The sequence below is a fragment of the Meles meles genome, chromosome 14 (assembly GCF_922984935.1).
Source record: "Meles meles chromosome 14, mMelMel3.1 paternal haplotype, whole genome shotgun sequence".
NCBI classification, from domain to species: Eukaryota; Metazoa; Chordata; class Mammalia; order Carnivora; family Mustelidae; genus Meles; species Meles meles.
Genome location: NC_060079.1, coordinates 32,555,499 through 32,571,329, shown reverse-complemented (window position 1 = coordinate 32,571,329; position 15,831 = coordinate 32,555,499). Strand labels below are relative to the sequence as shown.

At 35.1% G+C, this 15,831-nt stretch overlaps 1 protein-coding gene and 1 pseudogene across 1 annotated transcript in view; one reads left to right on the top strand and one right to left on the bottom strand.

Moving 5' to 3' along the window:
• Positions 1-15,831, bottom strand: part of SUGT1 (SGT1 homolog, MIS12 kinetochore complex assembly cochaperone) — a 41,850-nt gene that overhangs the window by 20,547 nt on the left and 5,472 nt on the right. Inside the window, exons 3-10 of the mRNA XM_045978098.1 lie at positions 12,839-12,929; positions 12,009-12,078; positions 11,235-11,305; positions 8,711-8,764; positions 8,308-8,324; positions 5,528-5,562; positions 3,795-3,891; positions 2,900-3,007 (exon numbers count right to left, since the gene is read on the bottom strand). Coding sequence (XP_045834054.1) covers positions 2,900-3,007; positions 3,795-3,891; positions 5,528-5,562; positions 8,308-8,324; positions 8,711-8,764; positions 11,235-11,305; positions 12,009-12,078; positions 12,839-12,929 — 543 coding nt within the window. The remainder of the gene's footprint in view (positions 1-2,899; positions 3,008-3,794; positions 3,892-5,527; positions 5,563-8,307; positions 8,325-8,710; positions 8,765-11,234; positions 11,306-12,008; positions 12,079-12,838; positions 12,930-15,831) is intronic.
• Positions 12,213-12,365, top strand: LOC123925329 (annotated as a pseudogene).

The window sequence follows — 15,831 nt, the reverse complement described above, 5'->3', positions numbered from 1 at the left end:
CCTTACCTGGAGCATATACAAACACACAAATATGACTTGCTTCTTATCCTCACAGACTAGATACAAGAGTAATGAAATATATGTATGAACTACTATACAAAAAAGAAAAGTAGTTATGTAGCATTTAAAGAAAGAAGGGATCGGGGCGCCTGGGTGGCTCAGTGGATTAAGCCGCTGCCTTCGGCTCAGGTCATGATCTCAGGGTCCTGGGATCGAGCCCCGCATCGGGCTCTCTGCTCCACAGGGAGCCTGCTTCCTCCTCTCTCTCTGCCTGCCTCTCTGCCTGCTTGTGATCTCTCTCTCCGTCAAATAAATAAATAAAATCTTTAAAAAAAAAAAAAAAAAAAGAAAGAAGGGATCAAAAAAGCAAACTGGGAATATAGCAGGAGGTTGCAGATGGTTAGAAACAATAAACACTCAAGAGTCAAAGGAGAATTAAGGAGAGATAACTGTGCTTTAACATCCTCAATTCTAGTCATACAAACTTGTGTATTCATTACCACACATCCTATTCTTCCATAAATTATATGAGAAGACCCAGTAACACAAGTTTTTAAGTAATTTACCATCTATTATACTTCAAAAGAATGCGCATTAACAACCTGTTGGTAAAAATATGTACAAAAACGCCAAACCGGTATCTGATCTCTCTTATCTCCCAAATCTAGCTAGAGTTTTATGGTTGATTATTTACCCAACTTCTTTTATAAAACAAATTCTACATTGTGTGGATGGGGTAAGTCTAAAATCTTTTTAAGACTTCATCCCTTTTTCTCACTTTGTATCATCCAAACAACTGTGTCTTCTCTCTACTCATAATTTAACAGCTCTGTACTTTGTAATCTTCAAATAAGTTAAGTGGGCAAATCACTTCTAACTAGATGCAAAAACTACCAATTCTTTTTTTAAATTAATTAATTGATTGATTGATTTGACAGAGAGAGAGAGAGATCACAAGTAGGCAGAGAAGCAGGAGGAGAGAAAGGGGGAAGCAGGCTCCCTGCTGAGCAGAGAACCCAATGCATGGCTCCATCCCCGGACCATGAGATCATGACCTGAGCTAAAGGCAGAGGCTTAACCCACTGAGCCAGCCAGGCGCCCCAAAACTACCAATTCTTAACTCTGCACTTCTGCTCAAATGTTTTGCAGGTATCCTCTTCTTTTTGCAGGCCCAGTTATCATATTCTCCCAAACGCAGGCCAACCCTGATTCTATTCTAGGATAGGAAAATTCACGTCATTAGCACTTAAACTCGATAGTTACTAACATAGTTATGTTCTAAGGCATATGTATAAAGAAGGTGTAGTAATGGAAAAAGTCTATTTAAATCATCTGCTGTCATAACTCATTATACATCCTCACACAATTTTATAGGTGAAAAAAATTTCATTGCTCATTTAGTCCATACCTCTCATTTTTAAAGACGGTGAAAATTCAGTCTTGTAATAATTGTATGACTAGTCTAAATTCACAGGACAAGCAAAGAACCAGAGTCAGATTTTTTTTATTTTTCAGTTCAGTACTTGTCCGACTTATACTACCTACATCTTCTGATTGCTGCCTAAGATAGTCTATGAATTTTAATTCTACAGCATATTTTACTTTTTTGAAAATACAAAGAAACCTAAAAATTATATAATTACTGGAACTGCAGTTTAAGTCATTCAGTATTCCTCATAACAAAGTATTTTAAAATTCAGCTTAATTAAAAAACAAAAAAAGAGCAGATTCATCTTCATAGTAGTTTGTATTTTTTACTATGTTAAGATAGGGTAAGAAAATATTTATACATCAAGACAGGCAAGTTTGAGAGAAGAGACTTTATCAAATCTTAAAGACAAGCTGATAATTTCATCTTTTTTGAACATCTCTTTAAGAAATATACCAATCTTAAGTATACAAACACTATTGAGGTTAAATTAACTTTTAAATTTCCATTGTCCTAGAATCTGGGAAGGGGAAAACTGTTACTTGAAATTTGTTGTCTTTTATTTACCTGTACCTTTCTTTCATTCTTTTTTTTTTTTTTTAAAGATTTTATTTACTTGAGAGAGAGACAGTGAAGAGAGAAAGCACGAGAGAGGGGAGGATCAGAAGGAAAGAGAGAATCCTCACTGAGTGGCGAGCTCCAGGCAGGACTCCATTTTGGAATTCCAGGATCATGACCTGAGCTGAAGGCAGACACCCAACCGACTGTGCCATCCAGCCACCCACTTACCTATACCTTTTAATTTGAAAATATGTGCTTAAAAGGATCTATAAGCTTATAATCAAACTGGCAATTAGTTGACCAATATTTCTTTATTCTGAAAATACTACTGACAACTTTTCTCATTTAAATAATCTATCTCTCGGGAGCCTGGGTGGCTTAGGGAATTAAAGCCTCTGCCTTTGGCTCAGGTCATGATCCCAGGGTGCTGGGATTGAGCCCCGCATGGGGCTCTCTGCTCAGCAGGAAGACCGTTTCCCCTCTCTCTCTGCCTGCCTCTCTGCCTACTTGTGATCTCTGTCAAATAAATAAATAAAATCTTTAAATAAAGGGGCGCCTGGGTGGCTCAGCGGGTTAAAGCCTTTGCCTTCGGCTCAGGTCATGATCCCGGGGTCCTGGGATCGAGCCCCACATCGGGCTCTCTGCTTGGCTGGGAGCCTGCTTCCTCCTCTCTCTCTGCCTGCCTCTCTGCCTACTTGTATTCTCTATCTGTCAAATAAATAAATCTTTAAAAAAAAAAACAAAACAAAACAAAAAAAACTTTAAATAAAAATAAATAAATAAATAAATAATCTATCTCTACACCCAACATGGGGTTTGAACTCATGACCCCAAGATCAAGTCACATGCTCTTCTTACTGAGCCAGCCAGATGCCCCCACTACTGACAACTCCTTTAAAATCGTCTTACCTTTGTTGAAAGTACTTTAAATGTGCTTTGTTCTGGTATTATAGGATGAAGAAGTCTCAGTTTCAAATTGTAATCCTCTCCAGAAGGAAGTATCACCAAAGCAGACAACTAATAAAGACAAAATTAGCAGCGCATTTTATAAATTTATATAATGAAAGGTAAAATACTTAGACTGAATATAACAGAACTTCACGCTGCCACTGATTATTTTAAACATTTTCTATGGAATATCAAATTTAAGAAATTCAAAATAATCTTTTTCTACCTGGAATCTTTTACATGGCTTCTCACATACACAATTAAATAAGCAGAACACAGTATGTTTCATTTAACATTTAAATCTCTAGAAAATTCAAGATATAAGAGCAAAACAATACAATATGTAACAAAAGAAAGTATTCATATGCAAAACACCTACTTCTGCCACTAACTTAAATATCATTGAAGTTTTCCACTAAACGCGAAGAAATCCAATTATTACAAGTCACATTAATTTAATGTGGTTAGTAAATTCTAAGGCATATAAATCACACAAAAAATAAGACCTTCTAAAAAAAAAAAAAATAAGACCTTCTTCATAAAGTATACAAATGTAACCAAATCACATTATCTTACTAATTAATGTCTTTTATATGTGTCAGCCAAGTTCTGCTTTGAATTTCAAATCTAAAAAAAAAAAAGATAATGCACATCTAGCTATAACCTACAGTATACATTTGTCTCAAAATTTAAAATCATTCAAGCTGAAAAGCAATGCTTCAGATTGTCATCAGCATTTTCCACATTGCAGGAAGAAGTATCAGATAAACTGCTATAGATTATTTTGCGGTATACTATACTTCCAAATAAAAGTATTTAATCTCAAAATAAAAAATGGTTCAAAGACTGTAATAACCTCTTTTTCTGAAAATTCCACATTTACATTATTCTTCTGAACATTCTTGATCATAAGTGTAATGATTACTTGAGATTCTGTTTGATACCAGTCATACCTATTTAAAAAAAAAAAAAGAAAAAACACCTCAGAACATTTAATTTTCTTAAAGTTGCTGCTGCTTTATGTTTTGTCAAGCTAAAACTACAATCTGATAAACAACAAGAGCTCCACCTTGAGGAACAAGTAAGCAAAGCAGATGGTGATTCACAGAAACAATTTTATGTAACTAATTTTCTTTGATCTGCACTAATGGAAAAGAACATTAGGGTATGATGCCTCAAACCTTTCCAGGATACTTAAATACTTCCATGATTTTCTGGGCTCTGACTCATATCTCTAATACTGTTAAGCTAATGTTAAAGATGAAATTTACTCTTAACAGCAAACCATTATTATATACCATTAACAGCTTTACACTTTCATTTCAACCTAATAGTAAGAAAAAGCACTTCTATCCCTCTTTTACAGATGAAAAATAAGCTCAGATGGGTGAAGCAATCAGCCAGTCAGTGGCAGGTGTTACACTGGATCCATGTCAGCTGGACTCCACACCAAAATCTCTAAACTGAAGCTGGGGCAAACAGCCCTGAACACGGGGAGCAGAAGCAAATGAGCTAAAATTAAAATAACTTAAAATTTAACTCATCCTGCCAGGCACAACATTAAATACCGTATCTTCCTTCACTTTCAAGGTACATGGGAAAACTAACGTGCCTAGAGATTCTAATTACGTGTCTTTCCCACAGAAGGCTCTAGAAATGCAGGGATCCTCACTCTCAAATTAGCCTATATTAGATTATAAACTCCATGAGGCAGAGCTGTTTATCTATCCTGCCACTATTATATTCCTAGAACTAAGCATAGTGCCTGGTACACAGAACCAGTATTAAATCAATGTTTAATACTGGTGGATTATTGTATGCTCCAAACATAATTATTATTTAATGTTTGTATTCTATTCCTGCTGCTGCCATCAAGTTAGTCCAAATTCTTTAGCTACTTTGTATTTGGGAGAGTCATCCTAAATCTTCCTAGAAAGAGCAGGAACAGATCTTCTTGTTTTAACATTTCCAAGCCATTTTAGGTAATTAAAATGCACCTTGATTAAAGAAACAAACTTTAAGAGTCTCACAATTTCCCTCTGAAATTCAGTGGGGATGCAAAGCTCCAAATCAATGCCTTGTGTTTCTTTCTATTACAGTCCTAAGAATACAAGTTGTATACATGGCTAATGAATTTATTAAAAATAAATTCAAGTACCTGCTAGATGCTTAATTCATTATTCTAACTGTTGCCCTGAGCAACAGTTGTCCCTTTCAACCCATGCAGAATTACTCTATGAAAAATTTACTCTAAAATATAAAAAGTGGGTAGTTACAATTCTGTCAAGCCTACTACTAATTTATTTACCTGTGTAATAACAACTGGAAGAGGCTCTTGTCATTCATGGAAAGGCGACATAATATGAAACCAGATGAAGCAAGTTTAAAGTAGAGAACTGACTTGAATTTAACCTTAATATAAACACTAATATCAATCAGTAAACAGCCTTAGAATTAGTTTTCCCAGGCTAAACGCAATTTCTAAAAAACACTGAACAGCACAGGGTAAGGACTTGCTTATTTTAAACAACAGGATTTTTTCCTTTAGCCATATTTATCATGCATTGTTTATGAAAAAGAAACACTTACTTGATTTTTGACTGATGAGTCCTCTGGGATGCAGACTGATTTGGCAAGTTGCAAGAGAAAGATTTTTATAAATTAGTTTAGCAACTATGTATTAAAAATGCATGTATTATTAATTTACCCAATGCTGTGATTACTTTGATATGGAATAACTACAACATATCCCTCAAAGACAAAACATAGTATTCTTGTTAAAAATACGAGTTATCATGAAATTTAAGAATATTCAACATTTTTATAATATTATGAGTTAAAATGTCAAAAGAAATTTTTCTTCTAAAATAAAACCATAAGGGGAAAGGAAGGAAAAATAAGATGAAAACAGAGAGGGAAACAAGCTACAGCGACTCTTAACCATAGGAAACAAACTGAGGGTTGCTGGAGGGGCGGTGGGTGGAGGGATGGGATAAATGGATGATGACATTAAGAAGAACACTTGATGGAATGAGCACTGGGTGTTATATACAACTGAAAAATCACTAAATTCTACCTCTGGAACTAATAATACACTATATGTTAATTAAATTGAGTTTAAGTAAAAAAAAAATTCAGAATAAAAATGAGAGCATAAAACTCAAAAAACTTTCTAAAGGTCTAAGTGGAAAAGGTTACATTTAAATGTCCAGTTCCAAGGCTAACTCTCTAATCCGAAAATAACAATGACATTTTAAAAAATTAAAAAAAAACCAAACACATTTTTTAGTATAACATTCAGGCTTAGCAGTGGCATCAAACACTGCTCTGGAATATATGAAAGAACATTTCCATGGGGCTTTCCAGATAACAGCTAACTGTGCTTATGGTCTCTCAGCAACAAAAATTCTACACTGCCCATCAAGAAAGAAACGAATCATGATTCTGGACCAATCCATACTTTCCTAAAATACATGTGTGCCAGTTAAGACTACGTAAATCAAAAGAACTTGCCCTGGGTTATAAGTGACCTCTAAGTCGTCCCTAAATGATAGAGAAGAGATGAGGTTTAGAGGTACAAAATAAAACCCCTCTACAGATTTGAGTCTAACTCAGAATTTCTCTCCACTATTAACTGTTGAGAAATATTTGAATCTAGGTGTTATCAAGTAGAGACAATAACTAGAGCAGATTATTCCCATTCACCATGGTGCAAAGATAAAACTAAACTAGTGTGAACCACTACAATAACAAATGCACTGTCGCAGACAAACCATAAATGACTCTTAATCTCACAAAACAAACTGGGGGTTGCTGGGGGGAGGTGGGATTGGGAGAGGGGGAGCGGGCTATGGACATTGGGGAGGGGAGGCGAACCATAAGAGACTATGGACTCTGAAAAACAACCTGAGGGTTTTGAAGGGTCAGGGGTGGGAGGTTGGGGCAACCTGAGGGTTTTGAAGGGTCAGGGGTGGGAGGTTGGGGGAACAGGTGGTGGGTAATGGGGAGGGCACGTTTTGCATGGAGCACTGGGTGTTGTGCAAAAAGAATGAATACTGTTACACTGAAAAAATAAATAAAAGGAAAAAAAAATCAAAATCAAACAAATGCACTGTCGCTAAACAGCTGTCTGTGTTACTAAGTATGATCCGAATGCTATTCTGTTGTTTGCAGGACTCGTTCCAATCCCAAACAGAATACTATTAGACCTAAACAGAAATACCAGCAGGTGAAGAAACCCAACTTTTGTTTACTTAAAATTTTATTTATTTAGAGAAAGCTAGCAAGAGTGAGCAGGGGGAGGAGCAGAGAAAGAGGGAGAAGCAGACTGCACACTAAGTGCAGAGCCCAACAAGGGGCTGGAGTCCATGACTCTGAGATCATCACCTGAGCCTAAATCAAGAGTCGGATGCTTTGTCAACTGAGCCACCTATGTGCCCCAAAGGAAGCCAAAAATACTTCACTCATTCATCACCGTCAGGAATATGGAAAAGCCTTTCAGGTGTAGGAATAACCAAACAGGGCTCACTTTTGGTGATGTTACAAACTCCAGTCACTACATACACACACATCTGGCCTGACGCTCACAACCTGAAGGAGATTAGCTCTATTAGGCCCAGTTTACACATGAAGAAAGCCCAGAGAATAGAAGACTTTCTCAATGTCACAATGTAATTCTGAAAGACAGAGATGTAAATCTTCCTTCAGACATGAAGAGACCCAAGTAGGTTAAGTAACTGCCGACAGAGTTAAGACACACATACATCTCCTGACTCCTTGTCATTTTATTTACTGTCTAAACTGCAGATGATCACTGCTAAAAACCACTAGCCATAATGTAACTGTGTGTGTTATAAATAAACCCAAGTGCATAATGTAATTATGTGTGTTATAAATAAACCTAAGTGGTTAAAAAAAAAAAATCAAGCAACTTCCAACGCCACCATAACTTTTAATGACTGAAAAGACCTGGAAATCTTCATATCCAAAACAATAAATGTGACTGAATTAGACAAACAGTTCCTAATTTTACTTAACTTTTGTGTTCTCAGTACACCACAATAAACCCTGAAAGTGCTTTCTAAGCAGCAACTGTTTAACCTAAATGTGATGACTTTTCAGCAAGGAAAAGAAAAAATAACCACCCTGACCATACTAAAATATGCCAAATCAAGTTGATCACACATTAAACAAGTCCAATAATTATCCATTTCACCAAAAATGGTATTATTTCAGTTACTAAAGGAAAAAGTACTTACATGGAATTGTTTAAGATCTAAGTAAAAGAAAGACCATTCAGAGTCCTGTCTCAAATACAGGACAAAATTATAATTAAGTAAGAATATGAAGAATAAAAATTTTGTACTTACCACCTCAGACTGTGATCCTATTAAAAACATAAAAAGAAAACATTTCCATTTAACAGTACATTTAGAAGCAAAGTCACATACATGACTTCTATAGCACAAACATACTGATTATATAAGCCAATTTTCCATACATTCCAAATTTTAAAAAATGGTTTAATTTTGCATCCCAGATCATTGTAGACTTTTAGTAATTTCTTACCGGTTAACACAACTACAAGACAAATCCATCCAAATCACCCTTTCAACATAACAAAACCTTGGAAATCCCTCTCTAAGGGAAAGCACACTATTTAAATTTATGATTTATAAAGTTATAAAGTTAAAAACAAATTTGTTTAAATCCAAAAATGTCAAAAATTCACTTCTTTGTAAACTGAAAGACATGGGAAACCTCCATACTTACCATTCTGAGCCTCCTGACACCTTTTAACCCAGACAGTGAAATCAGGATCTGTACCTAGAACGGACAAACTGAGTGTAATATCACTCACTCATCAGCAGCATCTAACATGTTCACTCTACAAATACTTACTGAATATCTACTATGTTCCAAACACTGTTTTATGCCATGGGGATTCAGCAGTAAATCAGACAAAAATACTTGTCCTAACAGGATTTATAGAAACCATAACACTAGAGCTATAAATATACTAATACATTTAAAACGTAAGACATTCATGCTGAAGAATTTCATTTGAAAAAAAAAAAAAAAAATGGTTTTAGCCACAGACAACCTTACTGGTTTCCAGATACAAATACAAATACATTTCCCCTCACCCCTCTCCTGTTAAAGGAGATTCCTCTCACACAACAAAATCAGACCTGAATTAGATACCAAACACACCATCAATTAGTGTGGGATGGAAGCCTGGTACCAGATAGCTGGAACAACGTCTAGAAGCCTCTTTTGACCCCAGATTTATTCTCTAAGGCAGTTATCTACTTCTTCTATCTACTATTCTCTCAGTAGCTCTTCCTGTTACCATGCCATTCCTACCAACACCAAAAAACACCTTTGTACTTTGTGCAGTTCTGTCATATCTCCAGATTCCACAGCAGCCCAGAGACTACACCACTACAGTCCTCCACTCTACCAACTGAGCTATCGAAGGCTCCGCTCAGCCCAGAGACTACAGATGGTGAACTATATACTTAGAGATAGCTATGTAAACATGTACATAAGCAAATCATTAATTTCTAAAGTCTCAGAACAATGATAATCCAAACAGTACAGGGTCTAATCCAATATAATGTTAAAAATTATTAAAAGTACTCTCAATAAAAGTTGGCAAACTCAAATTGCATATTCTGAAAAATAAAAATTTCTTAGAACACTAATTTATAAATGAAATTCAACTGTATAGGCTATAACTAACACATACACACATATACGCACATGCTCCTTCTAGTGGGGTAACAATTTATCAAAATTTGAAAAACCTATTACTCAAATTTAATCAGTAAGTAAAACCAAGCTTCCTACCATACCAAAGGAAAAAAAGGTAATATTCTGAGTTACAATTTTTTTTACCCTATCTGTTAATAAGGGAACCCTAACAGTTTAACATAAATTTTCCTTAGAATTAAAAGACAAATCTTTTTTAAATAAAAATATCCTTAAAAGCAATTTTACCAAAAACAGGTACCTTCATTTGAAGCAGATTTTGAAATAATTCTAAGATAAAAATTAATGGCAGTAAAATATTAATTAAGGAAACAATTTAGGTGATGAACTTTCTATCGCTTAAAAAAAATAAGGAACAGGGCTTAGAAATCTACAAGATGGAATGCTTTATGTCTCTTCAGGGTTTTCAAGTATGTATTAAGGTACAGGATAATTGGACTCTTTAGAATTTGCGAAGAGTGCAGATACGCTGGCTTGCTTAGTAAATAGCCGAATTACTCATGTACCATTCACAACTCCTCCCTAATTTGTAGGCTCCAATTGCAAAGCTGGGCCCACTGTCCTCTCTCAAGGAGGTACACAACAGGAAAGCAAATATTCAAAGCAATACAAAAGTTCATTTTTAAAATATAAAAACATACTCATGTAATACTTTAGAGCAGGGTTTCAAACCTCAGCACTACTATTTTGGACCAGCTACTTCTCTGCAATGTAGGATGTTTAGCATCCCTGGCCTCTACTCACGAGGTATCCATAGGACATCCCTATTCACCAGTCAAGATAATCAAAAATCTCTTCAGACATTGCTAAATGTCCCCCAGGAAGCAAAATCATCCCTACTTAGGAACCACTGCTTTAGAGAACTGTGATAAAATGCTATCATTAGAGTAAAATAAAATGGTACTACACAATTTTGATTAGGTACTCTACAATTATCTATGAGGTTACTTACAACTTCTTTCCGTATTTTGTAGACTCTTTCGCCTTTTGGCTCTTAAAATTTCTACACATGTGCAGAGACATCCATACTGCTAATTTTCATATACTTCTCTGAGGCTGACATTAAAAACTCACAATACTCTCAAAGCTCCAAGTTTCTATCCACCACAATTTACCCAAACTGATGCTTCACTTATTAACAAAAATGTCTGCTGGAAAACTTCCTATCTCAGCCACCTGAATAACTTAAACCGAAAGGACTTCTGAAAATGAGAGCAAATTAAATTTTCACTTCTCCATTAGAAAAACATAAAGTCAGACTAAGTAGAGGAAGAACATTGAGTGTTTATATATAGTTTTTAACCTCTAATCATAAGGTTTATCTGTGATTTAAATGTTAAAGAAAGGCCAATTTAATCAATTTTAAGTAAACTCAAATTTCGCAATCAACAGGAAATGTCAGTAAGAAAAAAGATGTTAGGTTTCTACAATGAACTTGGGATCACACTAACAAAATTCAGCCATCATATTTAAAACACAGACATAATGGATTAGTTCATTAACATACAATTCCAATACTTACTATCTAATTTCTGTCCTCCTATAAAAGTTTCTAAAGCAGCAGCATAGTTTTTTTCATGGTATTCACATATCCTGCATAAGCATATTAAAAACAAATACCACACACACATGAGATCATGCAAAAAGGTTTTCTAAATTAAATATCCTAGTATTTTCTATTGGTAAAAAAAATTATAATTTATATGTTAGTAAGTCAAGAGATTTTCTAATATACTATAACATTAAATTTAATTCTCATTAAAACCGAATTTTGGAACTCATTTCAGAAGGAATTTCTTGATTTAATTGTGTACACTTGCCTATTCCAACATATAGTTATGCTAAGAAACCAAAGAAGTTTTGTAAGAATAAAATTACACTTATCAACGGAAACAAGCTGGGATGTAAAGTACAGAGATACACAGCTTTCACAGCATTAAATGTAGCCTATCCAGCCTGGTTGACAAATAGATGTTCTCTAGTCAGTTAAATACAATAAATTCCAAATGATGAATGAAAAAAGGATTAAAATCCATTAGTTTCATCTTTTCCTTGTAATTACTTCAACCACCACGATTTCAAAACACACATACAATTATTTAATTATATTATATATATATAATTATATATATAATAATATATATAAAATTATATTTAAAAATGAATCCTATCTCAGCTATAAAATGTATAAATACAGAATTCACTATTTACATAAAACTTAAAATTAACTCATTCAATGAACTAAACACCTACTATTGGTAGTCCAGACCCAATTAGAAGAGTAGTTATTGCATACCCTTTTCTTAGCATAGCAGTGGAATTATTTGGATTAAGTTCAAGAGATTTCTTTGCATCAGCAACAGCATCTACATACAAAAAAAGGGGGTTTTAGGCAGTAATTTATGGATCCTAACAAGTTACACACAAAATCTGAATAACCCTACATTTTTAAGTTTTCAAATTAGTGCAATGGACAAATGCTTTTAAATTAGGAAAAACTAGCTTTGCGCAGTGGCAGTATCGTAGCCAATGAGGTTTATCCGAGGCGCGATTATTGCTAATTAAATTAGGAAAAACTAATCAAAGATAAAATCTAAAAAAAAAAATCACTCTCACACCTTACTAGCCTAATATTTAGCTTTCTTTTTAAAGCTATTCAGTCAATGTATGAAGCTCTGTCACAAAATTCATCTAATTTTCTCATTACCATCATTTATGTAATCTGACTCAAGATGTTTAATTTTTCCCTATCTAGATTCTCTATCCAGAATAATTTAAAAGTTACACAAGTAATATATAAAGACATTCTTTTTTATAAAAATTACAAATAAGAGCACTTTATTTAGTCTGTAAAATAACACATATGATGCTATTTTTGTTAATATCTCCAATAATTACAAATGAAAACTATATAAATTCTCTACCCACTGAAGGAAAAAGAAACACCCAGAACATTTGTATAGGTGTTGCTCAACATATTTGTCATGTTTCAGCTACTTCACACCTTGTATGAAAGACCAATTTAAAAATCCTCAAAAATGATCTCTATTGTATTTGATTCACTGTATCTCGGGTAAAATTTATAACTTATAAAGAAAAAATAATACATTCAGGAAGAAAAGTTACCACAGTAATTCCCAAGAAGAATGTGACAATAAGCTCTTTGACAATAATATTGTGCATCATCTGGTTTCTGTTCCAAAGTCTTGGTCAGCTCCTACAAAAACAAACATGTTGAGTGTCAATAAATTTTTAAATGCATCTGAATTTTATTTATTTTTTTAATTAATTAATTTATCTGACAGACCAAGATCACATGTAGTCAGAGAGGCAGGCGTGGGGGGGGGGGGGGGGAGGAGAAGGGCGGGATGCAGGCTCCCGGCTGAGCGGAGAGCCTGATGCAGGGCTCGATCCCAGGACCCTGGGATCACGACCTGAGCCAAAGGCAGAGGCTTTAACCCACTGAGCCACCCAGGCGTCCCTAAATGCATCTGAAATAACCTATTATCGTAAGCTTTTTGGAGGAAAGATAGCAGAATAAGCTTGGAGTGTTTCTTGGCAAGAAGATCAATATCACCCCTTCTGCAGTCTCCCCCACCAAAATCCACAATCTAATGTAGTATCTTAGCACAATTCCTGGCATATAGTAGGAACTCAATAAATGGTCATTTCTATCACCTCATTTATTCTGAAGAATTTAGACAATATATATTGACAAGCAGATTTTCTCCCTCTAATTTGAAGAAAACTCAAAGATCATGTAGATTTTGAGATGCCTAGAAAATATGAAACTGTCCAATAAAAACCAAAAAACCTGGAAGTTGAATCTAGAGCTCAAAAAAGTTAACAGAATCAATAAAGACACAACGAAGCTTATCTGTCCCTCTCCCATCTTCTAGCAATAGCAGACAACCCTAAGAAATCACCACATTCTGCTGACAGCCCAGATACAGGACCTCATAGCTACCATCAACTGATCAAGATTTAACATGAGATTAAAACTCTGTCACCTTGGGCAGTCAGAGAATATAAGTGGTAGCTGGAGCAATGATGATGCAAGAAGTGATAGCATGATCAGTGAGGCCAAGGATAAATGTAGGCAAATAGAAATGCTTTGATTCTCTACCCAGTGTTCACACATCCTAGGGATCTGGGTAGTTTTCTTAAAAGGTAAAATTACTTCAGGGGCGCCTGGGTGGTTCAGATGGTTAAGCATCTGCCTTCGGCTTAGGTCATGATCCCAGGGTACTGGGATTGAGCCCCGCACTGGGATCCCTGCTTGGCGGGGAGCCTACTTCTCCTTCTCCCTCTACTGTTCCCCCTGCTTGTGCTCTTTCACTCTGTCAAATAAACATATAAAAATCTTTTAAAAAGTAAAATTCAATAAAGACACGTCACTGATTTTGCTTTTACAGCATGATTCCCCAAAAGCAAATTATACTATTCTTGATAATCATTTACCTAAAATGCAACATACCTAAAATCCAAACCACTTTTTACCTTCTCCACCTCTATCATCCTGATCCAAGCAATAATGAAAATCAGATCTTGTTTATGTCAAAAGGCATAAAACTCTCCAATGTCTTTTCAGCTGATTCAAAGCAAAAGTCCAAGTTCTTCCAGTGACCTTCAAGGCCCTCCTTGATATAACTCTCTGCTAGCTCTCTGACCTCGACTCTTAATACTCTTCCTCTTGCTCCTCCACTCTAGCCACAATGGCCTCCTTTTTGTTCTTCAAACACCTTAGGACTCTGCGTCTGCTGCTCCCTCTCTCTGGAAAGCTCTTCCCCAGATGTGCTCAGAGGATCCATTCCCTCACTTTCTAGTGATAAGCCTGTAAAATCCAGGTCTGTCTGACTCCAAATCTGATTTTTTAAGCACCAAACCACACTGCCTCTTGGTAACCTTGGTAACCTTAATCCAAGTTATCTTTCACACACCAGTGACATTTGTATTAATATGTTTCTTAACACTTTGAAATTCCCAAGTTAAATAATATCATCTTACACTTAAACTTTCAACAATTTTGAAAACCTGTGATAGCTTATTTATCTACTCAAATACATATTCAAACCAAATTTCTAGCCTCTCCTCAGCAAGAAAACATACATTATGGGTCAAAAAGCTACTATAAATTGTACTAGGCTCTGGTTCATCAATTTGTATGTTTTTAAACATGTACTATGTAACATACACAGGCCAGACACTGTGGGTACAAAGATAAATAAAATGGAATCAAGTAAAAACTGATTTTCAAACAACCAACTTGCAAATGACCTTTAAAAACATAAACCAACTGTTGGTTGAGGAGAACCAGTTTTGTGATTCAGTTAAATAAAACTAAGCAATTCACTTATTAGGCTATTATTTTGAAAAGTTACCAAAAAACAGAACACAAACTGAACACTGACACACAAAGACAAGTCTTAAAACACAAAACAGTTTATTTGGAATAAACAAAATACAGTATAATAAAACCAGGAAAAGTGAAATTAAAACAATGATCTGTGGTTGAATTAACTACATCAGACTTGTGGCATGTTTTGAGAGTTCTGTTTCTGTGACAACAGTTGCTTGCTACTAGAGTACAAAGGGACTAAAGAGAGGTATCTCAAAGGCAAGGACTTCAGTGCCAACATTTGAATCACAGCGGCAAAAGGCCATTATTTAATGCAGACCAATGGGAAACATAATGTAACCATGTCTAAAGAGATACTTACATAAAGTAAGTTGTAGTCAAGCAACTTACAGTTCTCAAAAATAAAGAAACTCAGTGAACTATGAAATATAATTACACTGAAATCTTTACCAAGATAATGGTGAAGGAAGTACCCTGACAATCCAAAACGGGGGGGAAAACTCCTTTTTAAGACATTAAAATTGTTTAAAACTTAGATCTTAGAAAGTGAACTTCTAAATCTTTAAAGCTTGAGGCTTTTTAAAACTGCTAGTCAACAAGTTAACTTGTTATGGTTAAAAGCAAAAGCGGACTGTTCAGACTAACCGAACTGCTGAAGGCATGTAGCTCTGGGTATCTCAATTTGATTTCACTTCCCATTTTTCTTCTAGCCACAGCTAATCCCCAATCACAGATGATAAACAAGAGTACCAGCCCTTCT